This window comes from Rattus norvegicus, chromosome 9 (assembly GCF_036323735.1).
Source record: "Rattus norvegicus strain BN/NHsdMcwi chromosome 9, GRCr8, whole genome shotgun sequence".
NCBI classification, from domain to species: Eukaryota; Metazoa; Chordata; class Mammalia; order Rodentia; family Muridae; genus Rattus; species Rattus norvegicus.
In genome coordinates this window covers 43,170,724-43,194,869 of record NC_086027.1, presented here as the reverse complement: position 1 = coordinate 43,194,869, position 24,146 = coordinate 43,170,724, and the positions used below count along the sequence as shown (strand labels likewise).

Here is a 24,146-nt window from a genome sequence, read left to right as displayed (position 1 = left end):
AAAGACTCATCTCCAGCTTATGGTACCAAAGGGGACAGTAGAGCCTTTAGGGGGTGGGATCAGGTGGGAGGAAGCTGGGTCATGGGCAGTGGGATCTAGTGGGAGGAAGCTGGGTCATGGGAGGTGGGATCTAGTGGGAGGAAGCTGAGTCATGGGAGGTGGGATCTAGTGGGAGGAAGCTGGGTCATGGGCAGTGGGATCTAGTGGGAGGTAGCTAGGTCATGGGCAGTGGGATCTAGTGGGAGGAAGCTAGGTCATGGGAGGTGGGGTCTAGTGGGAGGAAGCTGGGTCATGGGCAGTGGGATCTAGTGGGAGGAAGCTAGGTCATGGGCAGTGGGATCTAGTGGGAGGAAGCTGGGTCATGGGAGGTGGGGTCTAGTGGGAGGAAGCTGGGTCATGGGCAGTGGGATCTAGTGGGAGGAAGCTAGGTCATGGGCAGTGGGATCTAGTGGGAGGAAGCTGGGTCATGGGAGGTGGGATCTAGTGGGAGGAAGCTGGGTCATGGGCAGTGGGATCTAGTGGGAGGAAGCTAGGTCATGGGTATTGGGATCTAGTGGGAGGAAGCTAGGTCATGGGAGATGGGATCTAGTTGGGAGGAAGCTAGGTCATGGGAGGTGGGATCTAGTGGGAGGAAGCTAGGTCATGGGAGGTGGGGTCTAGTGGGAGGAAGCTAGGTCATGGGAGGTGGGATCTAGTGGGAGGAAGCTAGGTCATGGGAGGTGGGATCTAGTGGGAGGAAGCTAGGTCATGGGAGGTGGGATCTAGTGGGAGGAAGCTGGGTCATGGGAGGTGGGGTCTAGTGGGAGGAAGCTAGGTCATGGGAGGTGGGATCTAGTGGGAGGAAGCTAGGTCATGGGAGGTGGGGTCTAGTGGGAGGAAGCTGGGTCATGGGAGGTGGGGTCTAGTGGGAGGAAGCTAGGTCATGGGAGGTGGGATCTAGTGGGAGGAAGCTCGGTCATGGGAGGTGGGATCTAGTGGGAGGAAGCTGGGTCATGGGAGGTGGGGTCTAGTGGGAGGAAGCTGGGTCATGGGAGGTGGGGTCTAGTGGGAGGAAGCTCGGTCATAGAGCTCATGCCCTGGAAGACCCTGGGATGTTGGCTGTTGCTCTACCATGTTCCCATTTTATGATCTACTGCCTCAGCACGGGCAGCCATGGACAATGGACCATGTATTGAAATCTCAGAACTCTGAGCCTGAATAACCTTTGCTCCTTCACAGACTCTTTCTTGAGTATTTATCACAGCAACACAAGGTGCATGAAGGTGGAAAGGCACCACAGTGTTTCTCTCCCCAAACACCTAATGTGCAAACATAATTGAGAACCATCTACAAAGAAACCGTCACTGACAGTAGCAGCCAGTGAGAGAGGGGAAGCTGAAGAAGCAGGGGATTCCTGAGTAGGATAGTGGTGTGTTTTCACATCATGGCACATGGGTTCCCAAACATGGAGGGAATCAAACGGACTTGTATTTGTATAGTTTGGTGAGTAATAAAGAAAATAGCAATTGCAAAACGAGGGATTTGGCTAACGTCCTTTCCCGCAAGTTGACTTTAAAGAGTGCTGACTGTCATTTTGGGCCTGATTTCTATTTGTCCCCTTTCCCTAAACAAACAAACCAAGTTTATTTTTCTGAGCAAGAGAAAAGAAGACTACCTGGACCCCTAGTCTTCAATACAAAAGTACTGGACAGGGTTCACCCAGAAGTGCACTCAGTAGGAGAACGTTCACCACAGCAACAAGCAGCCTCCAAACCACAAGTTTAGCAAAATGAGTTAGGGCCGTGTGTGCCCGAGAGAGACATCCAGAAACACCACCCAGACCGTGGCAGCAGCTGGTCTCAGGGACCCGGGCCCTGCTGCAGATGGCTAGTCTAGGTATTAAAATGGAATTCATAAAATACAGGACTTAAATGTATTTTAAAATTAAGACACTTAACTCTTCTTCCTTTGTTAACCCTTTGATGCAAAAGGCAAGGAACTGCTCAGTACAGCCTTGTGGTTAGATCCAGTTAGATCTTCCCTTCATACCTGTAACATGCTTTAAAGTGGGAAGAAAAAGTATAACAGCGAGCTTTTTCTTCTGGGAACTCCATCGCCTTCTAATTGATTTATCTTTCTTGGCTCTTAAAGTATTTGACTTGGATTCCATAGAACCACAACTCGTTTAAAATTCATCTTTCATTAGTTTCCCCCATGTCAACCCGATGTTATAGCACTATCATTCCACCCATTTCACAGATGAGAGAGTGAGGCTTAGAAAGGTTACTGTGCTTCTTCTCCTGTTCACTGTGAATTCTGAGACTCCAGTCACTTCCGTTATTCTAATATTACTATTTTGCCAAGTAATATTAGAACTTTTCGTAAGATTTTTTTTTTTTTTGGTACAAACTTTGTGAAAATACTTTTGGAAGGGTCTGGGAGACAGCTCAGTGGCTGAGAGCGTTCTGGAGGTTCTTGGGGAGAACCTCAGTACCCAGCACAGCCGTCTAGCTCCAGTCCAGGGGATCTGGGACCCTTTTCTGAGGCACTTACATACATGCAAGCAGAACACTCACGCATATACATAAGAAAAAATAAAGCTTTGAAATATAATCCTTAAAGCCAAGTTTTATAAAGCTTTCTTAGCTTATTTGACTTTGCACAAAGCCTTGGACATGGTCAGAAATGGAAGTGCTCTAGTGAGAAGGCCTCATTTCATGTGTTTTGTTTACGTCCACCTGTGTGTGGAACTGTGTGTAGTAGGGCACTTTCAATGCATTGTGTGTTGAGCATCCCCTCCCCCACTCTTACCCTGGTTGGGCCCTTCCTTCCCTCCAACAGTTCATGTTTACTTTCATACCATAAACACATACACATTTAACATGTGTAAAGTCTGGGAACCACAAACAAGGGAGAAGAAAATGTCTCGTTCAGTCTACCGCAATGTGCGCACCAGGATTATCTCTAGTTTCCTGCAAACGACATAACTTCATTCGTGGCACACAAATATTCCATTGTGTGTACGTGCCGTGTTTCCTTTGACCCAGCCCTTGGTTCCTGGATGGCGAGGTGGTTCCCTCACTTACCCGTTATGAATAGGGCTAGAGTAATCAGTGATTTACAGATATTTCTATAATACATTGACCTCGGTAAGTATCCACGAATGGTGTAGCTGGAGATGCATTTTAACTCCTGCAAGTCCAGTTAGTAGCTTGATGACTGAGTAAGCTATTTACTCTATAGGCATTAGGCAGTCTGTACTTCGAGGGGTTCAATTTAAAGGAGCCGTAGTGTCCTCCTGGTCTCTGATTTTCTGTTCATAAATGGTGACGTGACACCTCCTGATGGAAATGTTTGAGCTTCCTATGAAACATATCAGGTTTTTCAGGAAGTGGACAAAACCTGATATAGTACAGAAGTTCATAAATTATGCCACTGTTAATAACAATTATGAATTTATCATAATGCATTGCGGAAACACTTAGAAGTTAAGCAGCCTCCTTGTTAAAAAGAGAAAGATTGTTTTCTTGATGATCTGGGTAAAACTACACACACACACACACACACACACACACACACGCACACCTTTAAACAATATGTAAACAACCAGTCACTTAACACAGTGACACGGTGACATAACTAAATGACTGGCCTGCATTTATTAGTTACTAAGGAAGTCTAAAGCTTCTCACCAGGCAGCCCCCTTTTTTCTGGTCATCCTCCACCTACTGAGGGTTAATTTTGAGACACAGCAGCTCCCCCTTCCAGTCCAATCCACCAAACATTATTTATAGATCTGATCACACCCCCTTCCTCCTTAGGGATTCTTACAGTTCCGACTTCCTTACGCCTGGAGAATTATGTCTAGACAGACCCTGACTTTCTGAGGTCTGGTCCCCGCCAATCTTTCTAACCTCGTTTCTTCTCTCTGTGTGCCTTTTATACTGGGCCATGTAAAGCACTTGCTCTGCAGGCCGTCCTCTCCTCCCTGCTCTGTGTCTGCTGCTCCTGTCCCACCTGCTTCCCTCCCCTAGGTTCTCACCCTCCCACTACCAGCCCCAGCTCAAACAGCCTCACTCACAAAGCCTTCTCTGATCTGCCTCACCAGAGTGACAGGCATTTTTCTGTGACTCCTACAATTTGCATTTCTGAAAATGACTTTTTAGCTATGAATGAACAAGGCTGTGATTCCTTAGCTTTTGTTTTAGTCAAATGCATTCTCATGTTCTGAAAAACTACTGCTTATAACACAGCCATGTATATAGTAAGCCATGTATATCATAAGATGTGAAATACATGACTGACTGTTCTGGGCTTAACTCAGTAAATATTTATTAGATACCTGTTACATACAAGTGAGCTTAAGACAAAGAGTGAGGTGTTGAAAGCCAAAAAAACAGGGCCACAAACCTGTAGTCTCAGGAGACTGAAACAGAATCGAAAACTCAAAGCCAGCCAGGTTCCTATAACTGAAGACATAGAGACAGACACTGTCCTTAACAAACAAGTAAATAAATAGTAAGGTAAGTAAGATGTAGCGCAATGGTTTCTGATCTAAAAGTATCAAACGAAGATACCACATTTTAAAAACCAAGCAGAGGTCAAGCCAAGTGAGTCTATAGTCACCTGTAACCGCAGACGGGAAGGTGGGGTTCACGTTAGGTGGTACGTTGCACAGAAGCAGCAGTCCATCCCATTAACCGAGTGTGAGGAAAGTGACGCTAGGGCTCATGTTTTAGATAAAGTCCCCGCTATGACTATGTGACACACTGGATCATAGAGGGCGTCTCGGTTTGAGGAATGAATATTGCGTGTGTTTGCAATGCTTCCACCTTGGCTCAAGGACAGCCAGACAGAGCCCACCTCTGTCCTTGGTAGTGTAATCTTGGGCAGGATCCTTATCCCTCTTTCTCAGTTACATTACGTAAAAATCCTGAAAACCACTGACACTTTAGCAGCGTGCACGGAGGAGAATGTGGGTATGGCACCTGGCACACAGTGGGTGGGCATACACACAGTGGGTGGGCAGTAAGAACCTGCCGATAATGAGATGTTTTTGTTCATCATTGGTAAATTTTAGGATCTACATGAGGGAATAACACTGTCTCTCCGTTCTTTGTGATCGCTAAAGGCGCAGAGTAATGAGAAATACCAGCTAATCCTCAAGGTTCAGTGAGGAAAAGAAGTAGCATAAACTCTTAGGTTCCCACTAAGTTTAGAGGGAAGATTTTTCTACACCAGGATGGATTGCAGGATGCCCCAGTTAACATTAAGTAAGATTGCTTGTTTTCATTATACCAGACAAGATTCCATGCCAGACCTAAGCTCTGAAATACACTGGTACCAGGGGCCAAAATCAAAACGGGCAAAGTGATTTTAATTCCGCTTGGAAAAAGCTTGGCCCGAGATGTGCTAAGCCTCTTGCTAAAGCCTCCAGATGCAGTAACGCATGCCCCACAGTGACCACTGTGACAGAGACTTGCCCGGGTGTGCTTCCCAGACTCTTAGTGTTGGGCAGGGGTGGGGCCCAGGAAGTACCCATGCTGGGGAAGGGCCCCACCACCGAGCCGCACTTCCAGCCAGCCCTGGGCAATGTTATATTTTATTCTGAGTATTAGCAACAGACATTGTAATTGATGGTGCATAGGCTGAGTGGTTGAACAATTACTGTGAGCGGAGGAAGGAAGAGTGCATTTGATGCATGCTTGAGTAGTCCCGAGCATCTACTCTGTTAGGTAGGTAGAGGCTAGGAGTCGGAGCCGACTCCCAGGGCAGGGGTTTGGATGAAGCAGGCACTGGCTGTGACGTGTGTGGGTCTTCAGCTGAAGCTCCGCTGTGCGGGGTAAGGAGTAGGAGCAGCCGAGATCCACATCACAGGTTGTCAGCTGTGAGTGGGGTGGGGACAGCACTGAAAGCTTTATTTCTAGCCCTACTATGTGCTAATGTGGTAAAAATGTGCTTCCTTGGGCAGGTGGACGATTGTGGCTTTTCTTTGAATCATCCGAATCAGTTCTTTTTTGAGAGCCAGCGAATCCTAACTGGTGGCAAAGATATCAAGAAGGAAGCAAGCCACCCAGAAACGCCTCAGCACAAACCCAGCACCCAGAAGACCAAGGATGCCACGTCTGCTCTGGCCTCTCTAGATTCCTCCCTGGAAATGGATCTGGAGGGGCTAGAAGACTACTTTAGTAAATGACGTGGCCCCTGGAGCAACTGGAGCAAATACATTCCTGTTTGAAAGGTTTGCCTTTGTAAACCTTTCTCTTCCTACCCACGCATGCTCACACATGTACTGGGAAAGCAGGCTTGCTTCCACCTTACTTTTGACAGAATGAAAAAGGAAGAGTTCCTATGGAAACCTTTCATTGAATATTTCGTTTTGAATCCTGTTCCAGAAAATTTAAAACAGTACTCAGGGACTAAAATCCTCAAGCAGCAATACAACTAAAACTAACTTTTAAAGTTTCACCTAGTTTTGGCCAAGTCTTCTTTTGGATCGATTTTGCTAATAAACAACATGTATATGACTATATCCGAGTAATTGGGAGTCTTCAGACATTATTTCTTTATTTGAAATACTCACTGCTGTCGGTGGGTGTGGGGAGGCGTGCAGAGGGAACCCTGAGCTACTGCGTACTGTAGACATGGACAAGGCCTGGCTAGGACGCCAAGGCCTGAGACTCAGACTCATGGGAGTGGCAAAGCCTTCCTCTTGTCTGAGTGGGAATGCTGACAGTGTGTGCAAAACCAACCAACCAGCCAGCCAGGGCTTCCTCCTCCCAGTGCCTGCAGCCCGGCACTGCTGCCCCACGGAGACAGCCTACTGAGATTAGCTCAGCTGCCTCCTCACTGCAGATGTCTAAAAACCACACCGAGTGAGTTTCTGGTTGCTGCTGCAGTTGGTCACTCCATCAGAGCAAGCAGGACCTTAAGGTCCCCGTAGACGGCAGTGTGGTGCAGGGCCATCGTTTGCTGCTGCCTCATGTCCTCATTTCATGAAACAGAAGGACAGAGGCCACAGACAGACTGGTTCATGTGTCTTCCTGTCTGTTTTTTCATGATCGTTTCCTGAATGTCTTACATATCTTTCATCAAACTTGAGAATAACACTAGTTTAGGTCTTAGTTGCAAGTTCAGTATCCTAGTACTAAGGTTTGATCTCCTATTATACAGAGGAACGTGTAAAACTTTGTAAAATCTGGAGACTGCAGGATGGAAATTAGAGGCTCAAAGAAAAAGACAGAGACGAACACTTTTCTGGTGCTTTGGGAGGTTAGAAAAAGCAATCCCCCCCCCACCCCCATGCTTCACAGGTCTTAGCAATTTTGGCTTGTTTTCTTGAAGGCAGAATGTTTGAGTTGGGTAGTGTAGGAGGAACCCAAAAGAGAAACCAAAAGATGGTGGCCCCTTCAAAAGTAGCCAGTGTGAAAAAATGGGTAGAGCAGATTGTCACTGTGAACACTGAGCCCATGTGACTCTCAAAGGCGAGATAGCTGAAGAAAAGTCGAGGTGGGACTGTAGCCGTTAAAGCGATGACACGGTTAGTGGGGATGCTACTGGGTTGCTTTTGTGTTGCTCTGTTCTCATCCTGCCCAGAGGATATGAAGCTCTTAGCTGTCATGCACATAAAAACACTAGCGATGTGTAAGGAAACTTCTTAGGACTTGTAATGTTTTACAGTCGTAAGACAGAACAATCACGGGTCTTAAATGTGTCGGGAGTGGACTGTGGCTTGGGGAAGATCCTTAATTCACACGGACTCAGTGAGCTGAGGAAGGCTGTTTCGGTTGCTCTACTGCTTCCTCCCTGACGCTCAGAGCTACGTGCACATTTCTCTCATCCTTCGCCGAGAAGGAGACAGAGGCTTTCACTTAGAAAATGTGAAATGAGACAACTCTCAAGTTCTCATCGGGTTAGTGTGCGGCTGGCAGATTTAATCAAGATCATCCACAGGCATTGGCTTGACATTAAACGTAAGTGCCCATTAAAGCGGGAGTTTGACAGCCGTTCTTCTTGTGACACTGTCTGAGGACATCTTTAGGGCTGGAAGGGAGGAGACATTGAGAGACCTCAAACCCTGTAACTAGTTCTGTTTGTTAACTTCTTTCCTAATGGTGATGGGGAAGGGGAGGACATGGTGGGCGGGCTTGCGGATCCTGAGTAAACGGGGCTCTGTGTCACAGTGATAAATATCCCGGCTAACAAACGGCATGGGGAAGTTATACCAGGGACACGCATTTTGGATACACATAGCACAGGATGGAGGCTGCCTTTCAGCAGGTCTGGCTTGAAAGGTTTGGTTATACTGCTCCTTAAAAAGCCATAGTCATCATTTGGGAGTCAGACGCCAACCCCCAGTGGTACATCATTGGCTTAGATGGTAGCTGGCTTATATTCCGGTAATCAGTGTTTACCCAAAGCGTCTGAGTACCCTCTCAGTGTTTTGAGTCCTCCTCTGACAGGTCTTTGCCCTCATCTAAGCCTACTCACCATAATTGGCATTGTAGACAATTAGCTCTGTGATTCTATGGAAATCGTGTCACCTGTAGGAAATGATCTTCCCACTTATCTGACCTCCCTGCCAAAAGCAATGCCATCCGGTGTTATTAGATTTGCTTTCTATCCAGTAAGCGCTTTTTGCCTGCTGCTTTGTGACATTTTATTTTACCCAAGAATTGTCACCGCGGCACCTTAGCAACAGCTAAAGAATATGTCTCTATACAAAGCATCTGTATTTCCCCTGAGCCTTCCTTTGTGGTAATGTTTTTGAACACCGATGACAAGGTAGGGAAATAATATTGCTAATAAATACATGATAGGATTTTAAGTTCACCATCATAGAATTATGAGAACTTTAATGTTTTGTCTTATTTCCCTCTTACACTGGAAGCTTGGAAAGAAGGTAAATTCAGCAAACAATGCATGTACAACTCTTCATATTAGGGGAGTGAATCGGCACATGTTTCCTGACTACCTCCATTCATGTGGTATATTTAGTTTTAACCGGCACATGGACCATAGAGGGTAGCAAAATTACTTATTAAAAGAACACATTGTAGGGGCTGGAGAGATGGCTTAGAGGTTAAGAGCACTGGCTGCTCTTCCAGAGGTCCTAAGTTCAATTCCCAGAACCCACATGGTGGCTCACAACCATCTGTAATGGGATCCGATGCCCTCTTCTGGCATGCAGATGTACATGCAGACCTTTAAAACTTCTCTCTGATTTTCCCTTTCTACTGATTCAATACTTATTTAATAATTTTGTAGCACCCTGAGTTCCTGTCTGTTCCTTAAATCTATCAGTCTCCGTGAGTGAATCCATCCATCCACTCCCATGGTATATGTGTACTTCCCGTATATCTGCGAATGGTTCCCATGCCTTACCTCCTATGAAATCTCTCCTCAAAACACAGACCAGTCCATACCTGCTGCACAGCTTATTAGGAGACCCCTCGTGTACCTTATACTTAATGCACCTAAAATCCAGCCTGTTTTCTTTCTTCTTAAGTCTGCTTTCTTCTCCCTCCCTCCCTCCATCACCAGACACCCCAGTCCTCTCGGTTTAATATCATTTGTTTTCCTGTCTAAACCAGTGGGTCTCACTTGGGGGCAGCTTTGCCTTAGAAGGTATTTGGCTATGTTGGAGACATTTGTGGTACTTACAACTAGCAGGAACTTAGGGGATAGAGACCAAGGAGACTGCCAAGCATCCTACAAGATGTTACTCCACAACAAAGAGAATGTTTGGACCAAACCTTGGCTGTAATGTGACTGAGAACCCATAATCTAAGGTTTTCACTCTCCCTTCCTACATCGAGCTGCATTAAATTCTCCCTACCATTGTGAGCAGCATGTTTACTAAGGGCCAGGATTGTCATACATCACTGTGAGCTCAGTACAATTCTAATGATTAGGATCTGAAATATGAACACACACACCACATACACACACACACACACACACACACACACACACACAGATTACTATACTCAAAAGGTTTCATAGTCCCGTGAAAAGGACATAAGTAGTAGATGATTGACCTTCTAAGTATGATAATAATGATGACACACATGAGATGGTTGAATAGGACATCGCCTTACGTCTGAACCTGCTCCCCTTTCCATATCTTTCCTTAAAGTTTAACCTAAGTGCTTCTTCCCATGACTGTCACCTACATCAGGAAATGCTGTGCATCAGGAAATAGGTTGTTTTGTGCATGAGGCTCTCTTTGATACTCTTCACCTGTCTCCTTGGTTCCACGTTGTCTCTCCTCATTCCGTAATCCAAGGCTGTGATTTGGTCCTTCCAAATCAGCCTCCCTGGTACCCATGGTGCTTTGCACCCTCTAACCCCATGTGGACTCCATGTCACATGTAAGCCAACTGGCACATGTTATAGCTAATGTGTTTATTCATCTTCACCTGTGAATCCCTAATGAATAGCAAGGCACCTTATAGGCAGATGCTTGACTACCTCAGGCATTCGGTAAGCATGTTAAGGAATCACCACTTACTTGTCAAGAATCTCAAATTTGGCATTCCTAAAACCTACAAGTAAAACTGGATTGTGGATGGTGGGGATATGGCTCAGTGTTCTTGGGTGTGTACTGCTTTTGTAGAGGACTGGAGGTCAGTTCCCAGCCCCTGCTTTGGGTGGTTGTCACTGTGTCTCCAATGCCCTCTTTTGACCCCTGGGTACCACACGCACATGTACAAACCCATACTCAGACATAATTATGTGCATAGTTCTTAAAAATAAAGAATGAAGGAAAGGCCATCCAGAGGTTGCCCCACCTAGGGATCCATCCCATCTGCAAACACCAAACCCAGACACTATTGCTGATGCCAAGAACTGCTTGCTGACAGGAGCTTGATATGGCTGTACCCTAAGAGGTTCTACTAGCACCTGACCAATACAGATGCAGATACCCACAGCCAACCATTGGACTGAGCTTGGGAATCCCAATAGAAGAGTTAGGGGAAGCACTGAAGGAGCTAAAGGGGATTGCAACCCCACAGGAAGAACAATATCAACTAACCAGACCACCCAGGACTCCCAGGGACTAAACCACCAACCATAGAGTACACATGGAGGGAGCCAGATACATATGTAAGAGAGGATACCCTTATCTGACATCAGTGGGAGGGGAGGGACTTGATGTTCCAGTGTAGGGGATGTCAGAGGGGTGAAGCAGGAGTGGGTGAGTGGGAGGAGGAGCACAGTCATAGAGGCAAAGGGGAGAGGGAGGGGATAGGATTGGGGGTTTGTGGAGGGATAACCAGGAAGGGGAATATCATTTGAAATGTAAACAAACAAAATGATTAATTAAAAAAAATAAAGAATGGGGACTGGAGATACGGCTAAACAGTTAAGAGCACTGACCCCTCTTCTTTCCAAAGATCCTGAGTTCAATTCCCAGCAACCACATGGTAGCTCACAACCATATGTAATGCAATCTGATGCCCTCTTCTGGCGTGTCTGAAGACAGCTACAGTATATTCATACACATAAAAAATAAATAATTCTTTAAAAAAAATAAAAAGTGAACTTTGACTCCTGAGAAAAGCCACCATTAGCCATGACCTTGTCAACTTTCCTAGTTTCCCAAGTGTCCTTGATTTATCTGTGAAATGGGTATAATAATCACAACTATTTTAACTATCATTAATTGTTAAGGTGCTGCAATTTGATGCTAATCCCTTCCAAGAAACACGGCGCATGGCTCCTCTCAGTTTTGAGTAGGTGTACTGTGAGAACTGTTCACAGGGTGCTGGCATACTTAAATGGAAGAATGGTGGAAACAAGGGTATCTGTGTTCAGAAAGCAGCTGTACATTTTTCCTTGTGGCTTTCATATACATTTGACATTCAAGTGGTACCTACCTATGTGGTACCTAGTTTCCAAGTACTTAAATGGCAAAGAAGTTTGACACAGGATCTCATCATACAACCCAGGCGGGCCTTAAACTGGTGGTCAGCATCCTGGACACTGAATAATAGCTATATACCACCAGGGCCAGGCTTAAAGAGTGCTTCACAGGGATTGGAATGAGATCCCTTCCGAGGAACTGGGCCTGTCCAAACCCAGCTACAGATCTGACTCTCCAACTGTATGTATTGATCATTTGTTTCCTTTGCTGTCCTGTACAACAGCAGAAGGTGTAATGCTATAGTATGTGATAGCTAAAGGCTGCCATCGAGACCATTAGAACCTAAGCCTTAAGCATCATATGAGAAATAAAAGGTGACCCAAATCCCGTGGGAAAGAGAGCTGACCATCCAGGAGTGCAGACATCCTAAGATTGCAGGACAGACTGCCACCTCTGCACACCTCAGCCCACATCGCTGGTCCAAGGGGAAACTGCACAGTACCTCTGGACACAGGGATATAGGAACAGACAGCCACCGGCACCTGAGGTTCTGGTCTGTGCCCAGAACCGAACTGAACCGGCCAAACAGCTCCCTGCACCCAAACCCCATGGGGGAGAGAGCTGGACCCTCAGAACTGTGGATATTCATGAGAAGTCAGAGGAGACTACCCTCTGCCCACAGTCCAGACCCAAGAGGGAATCGTATAGTGCCAACTGTGCCCACTGGGTGCAAGGACCTATGAGCAATCAGAGGCAGCACCCCTAGAGCTGGAAGACAGTCTCCAGGAGCGCCGACACACCTGAAATCAGAGCACCTGTTCTCAGGAAAGGCTGAAAGCAAACAGGAAAACAGTTCTGCAGGAGTGCTGACACAGAGGCCTACAGCAGGGTCAAGTCACTCTCAGAAACAACAAGACAAGCAAACACCAGAGACAACCCAATGGCTAGAGGCAAGCACAGGAAACTAAGCAACAGAAACCAAGACTACTTGGCATCATCAGAGCCCAGTTCTCCCACCAAAGAAAATACTGGATATCCAAACATACTAGAAAAGCAAGATTTAGATTTAAAACCACAATTTTTGATAATGATGGAGGACTTTAAGAAAGACATAAAGAACTCCCTTAAAGAAATGCAGGAAAACACAAGTAAACAAGTAAAGCCCTTAGAGAGGAAGCACAAAAATCCCTGAAAGAATTACAGGGAAACACAACCAAACAGGTGAACGAATTGAAAATGGAAATAGAAACAATAAAGAAAGCACAAAGACAGACAACCCTGGATATAGAAAACCTAAGGAAGAGACAAAGAGCCATAGATACAAGCATCACCAACAGAATACAAGTGATAGAAAAGAGAATCTCAGAGACAGAAGATACCATAGAAAACATCAACACAACTGTCAAAGATAATGTAAAACGCAAAAAGCTCCTAGCCCAAAACTTACTGGAAATCCAGGACACAATGAGAAGATCAAACCTAAGGATAATAGTTATTGAAGAAAGTGAAGACTCCCAACTTAAAGGGCCAGTAAAAATATTCAACAAAATTATAGAAGAAAACTTCCCTAACCTAAAGAAAGAGATGCCCATAAACATACAAGAAGCCTACAGAACTCCAAATAGATTAGACCAGAAGAGAAGTTCCTCTTGTCACATAATAGTTAAAACACCAAATGCACAAAACAAAGAAAGAATATTAAAAGCAGTAAGGAAAATGTCAAGTAACATGTAAAGGCAGACCTATCAGAATTACACCAGACTTCTCACCGGAGACTATGAAAGCCAGAAGATCCTGGACAGATGTCATACAGACCCTAAGAGAACATAAATGCCAGCCTAAGTTACTGTATCCAACAAAACGCTCAATTAACATAGATGGAGAAACCAAGATATTCCATGACAAAACCAAATTTACACAATATCTTTCTATAAATCCAGCTCTACAAAGGATAATAGATGGAAAACTCCAACACAAGGAGAGAAACTACACCATACAGAAAGCAAGAATATAATTTCCTTGCAATGAAACCAAAAGAGAGACAAACAAGCATAATTCTACCTCTAACAAGGAAAATAACAGGAAGCGACACTCACTATTCCTTAATATCTCTCAACACCAATGGATTCAATTCCCCAATAAAAAGACATAGACTAACAGACTGGATATGTAAAGAGGATCCAGCATTTTGCTGCATGCAGGAAACACACCTCAGAGACAAAGTCAGACACTACCAGAGAGTAAATGGCTGGAAAACAACTTTTTAAGCAAATGGCTGGAAGAAACAAGCTGGAGTTGCCATTCTAATATCAAATAAAATTAACTTTCAACCAAAATTCATTAAAAAAGATAAGGAAGGGCACTTCATATTCATCAAAGGAAAAATCCACCAAGATGAACTCTCAATCCTAAATATCTATGCTCCAAATGCAAGGGCACCTACATTCATAAAAGAAGCCTTACTAAAGCTCAAAACACACATTGCACCTGACAGGATAATAGTAGGAGATTTCAACACCCGACTCTCATCACTGAACAGATCATGGAAACAGAAATTAAACAGAGACATAGACAGACTAAGAGAATTCATGAACCAAATGGACTTAACATATTTATAGAACATTCTATCCTAAATCAAAAGGATATAACTTCTCAGCACCTCATGGTACCTTCTCCAAAATTGACCATATAATTGGTCACAAAACAGGCTTAACAGATACAAAAAGATAGAAATAATCCCATGCATCCTGTCAGACCACTGGGGGCTGAAACTGGTCTTCAATAACAATAAGGAAAGAACGCCCACATATACATGGAAGTTGAACAATGCTCTACTCAATCACAGCTTGGTCAAGAAAGAAATAAAGAAATTAAAGACTTCTTAGAATTCAATGAAAATGAAGGTACAACATACCCAAACTTATGGGACACAATGAAAGCTGTGCTAAGAGGAAAACTCATAGCTCTGAGTGCCTGCAAAAAAACAGGAGAGAGCATATGTTAGCAGCTTGACAGCACACCTAAAAGCTCTAGAACAAAAAGAAATAAATAAACCTAAGAGGAGTAGAAGGCAGGAAACAATCAAACTCAGGGCTGAAATCAAGTAGAAACAAAAAGGACTATAGAAAGAATCAACAAAACCAGGAGCTGGTTCTTTGAGAAAATCAACAAGATAGATAAACCCTTTGCCAGACTAGAGGTCACAGAGAATGTATCCAAATTAACAAAATCAGAAATGAAAAGGGAGACATAACAACAGAATCTGAAGAAATTAAAAAAGTCATCAGATCCTACTACAAAAGCCTATATTCAACAAAACTGGAAAATCTGGAGGAAATGGAAAATTTTCTAGATAGATACCATGTACCAAGGTTAAATCAGGAACAAAGAAACCATCTAAACAACCCCATAACTCCTAAAGAGATAGAAGCAGTTATTAAAAGTCTCCCAACCCAAAAGAGCCCAGGACCAGACGGGTTTAGTGCAGAATTCTATCAGACCTTCATAGAAGACCTCATACCAATATTATCCAAACTATTCCACAAAATTGAAACAGATGGAGCACTACCGAATACCTTCTATGAAGCCACAATCACTCTTATACCTAAACCACACAAAGACCCAACAAAGAAAGAGACCTTCAGACCAATTTCCCTTATGCATATTGACTCTAAAATAATAAAATTTTGCAAATCGAATCCAAGATCACATCAAATCGATCATCCACCATGATCAAGTAGGCTTCATCCCAAGGATGCCGGGATGGCTTAATATATGAAAGTCCATCTATGTAATCCACTATGTAAAAAATCTCAAAGATAAGAACCACATGATCATTTCATTAGATGTTGAGAAAGCATTTGACAAAATTCACCCCTTCATGATAAAAGTCCTGCAAAGATCAGGAATTCAAGGCCCATACCTAAACATAGTAAAAGCAACATACAGCAAACCAGTAGCTAACATCAAACTAAATGGAGAGAAACTTGAAGCAATCCCACTAAAATCAGGGACTAGGCAAGGCTGCCCACTCTCTCCCTACTTATTCAATATAGTACTCGAAGTCCTAGCCAGAGCAATCAGACAGCGAAAGGAAGTCAACGGGATACAAATTGGAAGGGAAGAAATCAAATATTACTATTTGCAAATGATATGATAGTATACTTAAGTGACCCCAAAAGTTCCACCAAAGAACTACTAAGCCTGATAAACAACTTCAGCTAAGTGTCCGGGTATAAAATTAACTCAAATCAGTAGCCTTCCTTTACTCAAAGGATAAACAGGCTGAGAAAGAAATTAAGGAAATGATACCCTTCACAATAGTCCCAAATAATATAAAATATCTTGGTGTGACTTTAAGCAAGCAAGTGAAAGATCTGTATGACAGGAACTTTAAGTCTCCAAAGAAAGAAATTGAGGAAGATCTCAGAAGATGGAAAGATCTCCCATGCCCATGGATTGGCAGGATTAATATAGTAAAGATGGCCATTTTGCCAAAAGCAATCTACAGATTCAAAGCAATCCCCATCAAAATTCTTACTCAATTCTTTATAGAGATAGAAAGAGCAATTTGAAAATTCATTTGGAATAACAAAAAAACCCAGGATAGCAAAAACTATACTCAACAATAAAAGAACTTCTGGGGGAATCACCATCCCTGACTTTAAGCAGTATTACAGAGCAATAGTCATAAAAACTGCATGGTATTGGTACAGAGACAGGCAGGTAGATCAGTGGAACAGAATGGAAGACCCAGAAATGAACCTACACACCTATGGTCACTTGATTTTGACCAAGGAGTTAAAACCATCCAATGGAAGGAAGATAGCATTTTCAACAAATGGTGCTGGTTCAACTGAAGGCCAACATGTAGAAGAATGCAGATCGATCCATGCTTATCACCCTGTACAAAGCTTAAGTCCAAGTAGATCAAGGACCTCCACATCAAACCAGATACACTCAAACTAATGGAAGAAAAACTAGGGCAGCATCTTGAACACATAGGCACTGGAAAAAATTTCCTGAACAAAACACCAATGGCTTATGCTCAAGAATCGACAAATGGGATCTCATAAAACTGCAAAGCTTCTGTAAGGCAAAGGACACTGTGGTTACGACAAAACGGCAACCAACAGATTGGGAAAAGATCCTTACCAATCCTACAACAGATAGAGGCCTTATATCCAAAATATACAAAGAACTCAAGAAGTTAGACCGCAGGGAGACAAATAACCCTATTAAAAAATGGGGTTCAGAGCTAAACAAAGAATTCACAGCTGAGGAATGCCGAATGGCTGAGAAACACCTAAAGAAATGTTCAACATCTTTAGTCATAGGGAAATGCAAATCAAAACAACCCTGAGATTTCACCTCACACCAGTGAGAATGGCTAAGATCAAAAACTCAGGTGACAGCAAATGCTGGGGAGGATGTGGAGAAAGAGGAACACTCCTCCATTGTTGGTGGGATTTAAAACTGGTAAAACCACTCTGGATATCAGTCTGGAGGTTCCTCAGAAAATTGGACATTGAACTGCCTGAGGATCCAACTATACCTCTCTTGGACATATACCCAAAAGATGCCCCAACATATAAAAAAGACACGTGCTCCACTATGTTCATAGCAGCCTTATTTATAATAGCCAGAAGCTGGAAAGAACCCAGATGCCCTTCAACAGAGGAATGGATACAGAAAATGTGGTATATCTACACAATGGAATATTACTCAGCTATCAAAAACAATGCCTTTATGAAATTCATAGACAAATGGTTGGAACTGGAAAATATCATCCTGAGTGAGGTAACCCAATCACAGAAAAACACACATGGTATGCACTCATTGATAAGTGGCTATTAGCCCAAATCCTTGAATTACCCTAGATGCCTAGAACAAATGAAACTCAAGACGGATGATCAAAATGTGAATGCTTCACTCCTTCTTTAAAAGGGGAACAAGAATACCCTTGGCAGGGAAGAGAGAGGCAAAGATTAAAACAGACACAGAAGGAACACCCATTCAGAGCCTACCCCACATGTGGCCCATACATATACAGCCACCCAATTAGACAAGATGGATGAAGCAAAGAAGTGCAGGCAGACAGGAGCCGGATGTAGATCTCTCCTGAGAGACACAGCCAGAATACAGCAAACACAGAGGCGAATGCCAGCAGCAAACCACTGAACTGAGAACAGGACCCCCTGTTGAAGGAATCAGAGAAAGAACTGGAAGAGCTTGAAGGGGCTCGAGACCCCATATGTACAACAATGCCAAGCAACCAGAGCTTCCAGGGACTAAGCCACTACCTAAAGACTATACATGGACTGACCCTGGACTCTGACCTCATAGGTAGCAATGAATATCGTAGTAAGAGCACCAGTGGAAGGGGAAGCCCTGGGTCCTGCTAAGACTGAACCCCCAGTGAACTAGATTGTTGGGGGGAGGGCGGCAATGGGGGAGGGTGTGGAGGGGAACACCCATAAAGAAGGGGAGGGGGAGGGATTAGGGGGATGTTTGACCGGAAACTGGGAAAGGGAATAACATTCGAAATGTAAATAAGAAATACTCAAGTTAATAAAAAAATAAAGAAAAAATAAAGAAAAACGCAAAAAAAAAAAGAATAGATATCGTATAAACCTCTCTTAAAAAAATGGGGTACAGGTCTCCGGGTCGGGAGGCGCTGACCGATGGGCTGAGTCCAGACGGGAACATCACCCGAGAGTGGGGATGATGAGTTGTGGGACTCAAGTCCGGTGTCCAGCGGTGTGAACTTGTTTGCCAAGGACGGCAGCTTCCTGGAGCTGTTCAAGGGAAGATGGAGGAGGAGCAGTGGCAGTGGCAGGAGGAGCCACCCCTGGGCCCCCCGCAGCGACCTGATCAACTGGCCTCCGCTGCAGGGAGCCCAGGGAATCTGAAGAGGAAGGTCGGCCCAGGCCCCAGGGTCAGCTTAGTGGGCAAGCGCAGAGGCGGGAACAAACTACCCCTCAAGACGGGAATAGTAGCCAAGAAGCAGAAGACAGAGGATGAGGTATTAACAAGTAAAGGTGACATGTGGGCCAAGTACATGGCAGAAGTGAAAAAGTACAAAGCCCACCAGTGCGGTGATGATGATAAAACTCGGCCCCTGGTGAAATGACCCCCGGGTACTCACCTCCTGGGACTCCGAGATGTACATAATATTTAATGCGGTAACGGCAGCGGCCTTCCTGGAGGACTGATACACAGAAGGAAACCCAGGCGCTTCCGGTGGCCGCAGACCATTCTCCATGACGACTCTTTTTTACCTTGAGCACTTGCCTCCTGAGGCTTACTAGACCAGCGGTTTACTGTGCCCTTTCTTGCCATCACCTTGCTCTGTCTGGCTCTGTCTGTCTCTTCTTGCTGTCTCTCCTTTTAGCAGTCACTTCTGAGAAGTAAAGAACCCGACTTAGTGCTGGAAAAAAAATGGGGTACAGAGATAAACAAAACATTCTCAGCTGAGGATTATCGAATGGCCAAAAAACACCTAAGGAAATGTTCAACATCCTTAGTCATCAGGGAAATGCAAATCAACAACCCTGAGATTCCACCTCCCACCAGTCAGAATGGCTAGGATAAAACACTCAGGTGACAGCAGATGCTGGCAAGAAGTAGAGAAAGAGGAACACTCCTCCATTGTTGGTGGGATTTAAAACTGGTAAAACCACTCTGGATATCAGTCTGGAGGTTCCTCAGAAAATTGGACATTCCACTACTACCTGAGGACCCAGCTATACTTCTCCTGAGCATATACCCAATACATGCTCCAACATACAACAAAGACACGTGCTCCACTATGTTCATAACAGCCTTATTTATAATAGCCAGAAGCTGGGAAGAACCCAGATGCCCTTCAACAGAGGAATGGATACAGAAAATGTGGTACATCTACACAATGGAATATTACTCAGCTATCAAAAACAATGACTTAATGAAATTCATAGGCAAATGGAATGAACTAGAAAATATCATCCTGAGTGAGGTAACTCAATCACAGAAAAACATACTTGGTATTCACTCATTGATTGATAAGTGGATATTAGCCAAAAAGCTCGAATTACCCAAGATGCAATCCACAGACCAAAGGAAGCTCAAGAAGAAGAGTGACCAAAATGCGGATGCTCCCACTCCTTCTTAAAAGGGGAAAAATATCCATAGGAGGGGATATGGAAGCAAAGTTTAGAGCACATCCTGAAGGAACAGCCATTCAGAGCCTGCCCCACATGTGTCTCATATATACACAGCCACCAAAACTAGATAAGATTGATGAAGCTAAAAAATGCAGGCTGAAAGGGACCGGATGTAGATGTCTCCTGAGAGACACATCCAGAGCATGTCCAATACAGAGGTCAATGCTAGCAGCAAACCACCAAACTGAGAACAGGACTCCCTTGGGGGAAATTAGAGGAAGTATTGAAAGCGTTGAAGGACCTTGCAACCCCATAAAAACAACAATGCCAACCAACCAGAGCTTCCAGGGACTAAACCACTACTGAAAGACTATATACATGGACTGACCCAGGGCTCCAACTGCATAGGTAGCAGAGAATAGCCTTGTTGGGGCACCAGTGGAAGGGAAGCCCTTGGTCCTGCCAAGGTTGGACCCCCAGTGCAGGGGATGTATGGGGGGGGGAATACCCATATGGGGGAGGGGGAGGGGAGAGGATGGGGGCTTAAGGGCAGGAAACCAGGAAGGAGAATAACATTTGAAATATAAATAAAGAAATATATCTAATAAAAAATTAAAAAAAAAAGAGTGCTTCACAGTAGGTTTCCATCTTGGCACTTTTGCAACAGGCTGTGTTAGCATTCTGTCTAAGCTCCACCCCCACAGTTACCTGGCAACAGTCAGGTATGCCTGACAGTGTAAAAGGGGCTGCTTGCCCCCTTCTTACTCTCTTGCTCCTCTCTTGCTCACTTGCTCTTACCCTCTTCCCTCTTTGTCCCCTCCCATTCTCTTCCCCCTTTTTCTCTACATGCTCATGGCTGGGCTCTACTCTCCTCTTCTATGCCCCCCCCCACCCTACTACCTCTTAACTCCCCTCCCCATGCCCTGAATAAACTCTATTCTATGCTATACCCTCATATGGCTGGTCCCTCGGGGGGAAGGGATGTCTCAGCACGGGCCTGCTGAGGCACCCCCTTTCCCATACCTCACCACAGCTCCATAGAACATAGCCCCACTCTCTTTATCTGTTTATAAGCACAACACTAACAATAGTTGCCATCTGCATTTTCCCTAGAAAGGAGAGTCTGGGAGCCAATTCCCTGATTGGTGTGTATGCTGGCTATACACACACTGACCTCTGGCCAGGACGTTTTCCTCTATGCTTGGCTTTCACACCGAGGGCCTCTGCCTACTCACTTTGGCCTAGAAGCTCCACCGTTTGCCTTGGTGAGACCAAGTCTTTGCTGTTATCTTGGGGAGGTACTTGAGCTTCTTGCTTAGCTTTTTCAGTTGAGAGAATTACCCAAGCCATTGAACAATATCCGAAGCTTCTTATGTTGAACTTGACTCGTGGTAAGTTTAAAAAAAAAATGTTAGCTATTATTTTAGAAGAAACCTACTAAATTTTGTTTACAGGGCTGTCTAAAATTTTCAAACTGCAGTGAATATTTTTGTGATTTCAAGGATAAGAGCCATGCTTTAATTTAATTTAAGAGCCATATAATAATTCGTTCCCAGATTGAAATTGCTACAACCCTTAGCCCTTTAGTTGAGGAGCTCCGGTTGCTAGGCTTCCCACCTTAGTCTTTGACCTCATTACAGACATCTGAGAAGCATAGACCCAGATGCTGCATAAGACATGGCAAATATGGGGATACCTTGTGTAGTTGACTAGTTTCTCAAAAGTAGTTGACGGTATCCCCTGCTATACTCAGGGATGTGTGCTGTCATTCCCTTGTCTGCATGGTGGTCTCTCTCCTATTCGCACAGCTCAATCCTTCTTGGACTATGCTGTGAAATACACCAAGACAGTTGGAATGGAGAAGGACTCATGCTGCCTTTCTGAAGGGAGCTAGCTGACTTTCGAAGGTATGTATCAACAGTCATTTACAATGAAGCCAGTGACAATGAAAATATCCACAGATTCCCACCACTTATGTACATTAGGTGAATACAGTCTACTTAAGTCCTTTGGTGCTCCCTTCTTTCAAGACTGACAACAGGCACTTGTTCAACCTCTAAAGCAATGTAGTGAATATTTTATGTTGGAGATCTTGCTATCTCTCTTGTAATTACTCAAGTCTGGTTTTATAATGAAAAGCAGCCATGTGTAACATGTGGGCAAATTAATGTGACTGTTTTGAGCATGAAATGGACCAGATTTGACCTGTGGGAAACAGTTTGTCAGTGCCTGACATAGACAAAGAGCAAAATATTTGAAGAATAAAAATTAACGAAAGAGACCAACACCTGAATATATACGTCAATTCAGAATAGAACACATGACTTAAAATCTTCCTTCAAGAAATAGATCCAGATGCTTTCACTGGAAAATCCTGTCCAATGTTGCAACAAATTAATGCCAGTTCTACACAAAAACAGGAAAGTGATGACTAGTACTTCCCAACATATGTTCTTAAGTCCATACTACCCTGCAACTAAAACCAGACAAGAAAACAAAATTATAGACCAGTATCTCTTAAACATAGATGCAACAGTCTTTACCAAATGAACAATAAATTCATGACCAAATGGGGTCTATCATAGGATTGCAAGGTTGGTGTAATGTGCAAATATCAATGCAGATCATATTAACAAAGGGGGAAACGTGATCACTTAGTAGAGAATAAGTGTTTGACAAAAACATCTGTCCATGATAAAATTCTCAACAAATAGTAATATAGAAGACTGTCCTTAATCTAATAAGACCATCTTTGTAATTCTAGAGGAAATACAATATTAAATGGTAGAAGGTAATCACAAAAACACACGTTCTCACCATTTCTCTTCAATGTTGTGCTAAGAAATTCAATTATTGTAATGAGGTGTCTTAGTTAGGGTTTTATTGCTGTCAAGAGATACCATGACCATGACCACAACAATTCTTGTAAAGAAAAACATTTAACTGTGGCTGGACTACAGTTCAAAGATTTAGCCTGCTATCTTTTTTTTTTCTTTTTTCTTTTTTTCGGAGCTGGGGACTGAACCCAGGGCCTTGTGCTTGCTAGGCAAGCGCTCTACCACTGAGCTAAATCCCCAACCCCTAGCCTGCTATATTAATGCCAAGAAAGATGGTGTCTTAGTTAGGGTTTCATTGTTGTGAAGAGACACCATGACCATGACAACTTTTATAAATGAAAACATTTAATTGGGGCTGACTTACAGTTTCAGAGGTGCAATCTATTATCATTATGTGGAAAACATGCAGCATCCAGGCAGGCAGTTGTGATGATGATGCTGAGAGTTCTACTTCTTCATCTCCAGACAGCAGGAAGAGAACTAGCTTGAGTTTCTGAGACCTCAAAGCCCACCCCCTAGGGACACACTTCCTCCACAGAGGCCATACCTCCTCTAATAAGGCCACAAGTCCTAATAGCACCACTCCCTATGGGACAAACATTCAGTCACTCTAGGGAGGCCATTCCTATTCAATCTACTACATAAGACAAGAAAGACAGTGTCATAGCTAGGGTTTACTACTGTGAACAGGCACCATGACCAATGCAAGTCTTATAAGGACAGCATGTAATTGAGGGTGGCTTGCAGGTTCAGAGGTTCAGTCCATCATCATCAAGGCGGGAACATGGCAGCATCCAGGCAGGCATGGTGCAGGAGGAGCTGAGAGTTCTACATCTTCATCTGAGGGCTGCTAGGCGAAGACTGACTTTCAGGCAGCTAGGTATAGGTTCTTAAAGCCCACACGCACAATGAGACACCTAGTCCACCAAGGGAACACCTTCTAATAGTGCCACTCCCTGGGCTGAGCATATACTAACCATCAAATTGCTCAGCCAGAAATGATAAACGTGTTTTGTCACTTTGACATGACTGTATCATTAGAAAATGTTACTCAGTCTTTGGAATAAATCAGTGAATAAATATAGTAGGGTCCTAGGAGGCCCAAGTAGACATTCCTAGCAATCATAAAAAGTTGAAAATTTTATAAATATCATTATAACTTCTAAAACATGGAATACCTACAAATAAATTTAATATAATGTATAAGATCTATGTGCTACCTACTTCAACCACAGCTGAAAGAAAAGAGACATATTAAGATGGCATTAGACTGTCCTGAGACAGCCTCTCCACAGAAATGTCGATGCATACAGCTGT

At 43.9% G+C, this 24,146-nt stretch overlaps 1 protein-coding gene and 1 pseudogene across 12 annotated transcripts in view; both read left to right on the top strand.

Annotated features, from left to right (window-relative positions):
- Prim2 (DNA primase subunit 2) overlaps nucleotides 1-6,520 on the top strand; it is a 212,133-nt gene extending 205,613 nt beyond the window's left edge. For 11 of the 12 annotated variants that reach the window (XM_017596335.3, XM_006244691.4, XM_039083201.2 and 8 more), the window contains one exon: nucleotides 5,951-6,520. In XM_017596335.3, coding sequence (XP_017451824.1) covers nucleotides 5,951-6,175 — 225 coding nt within the window. In that variant the 3' untranslated portion in view covers nucleotides 6,176-6,520. The remainder of the gene's footprint in view (nucleotides 1-5,950) is intronic. The other variant, NM_001024762.1, reaches the window with a different exon arrangement.
- A 2,219-nt stretch (nucleotides 6,521-8,739) lies between these two features.
- Trir-ps2 (telomerase RNA component interacting RNase, pseudogene 2) lies at nucleotides 8,740-20,464 on the top strand (annotated as a pseudogene).
- Nucleotides 20,465-24,146: the final 3,682 nt, after the last annotated feature.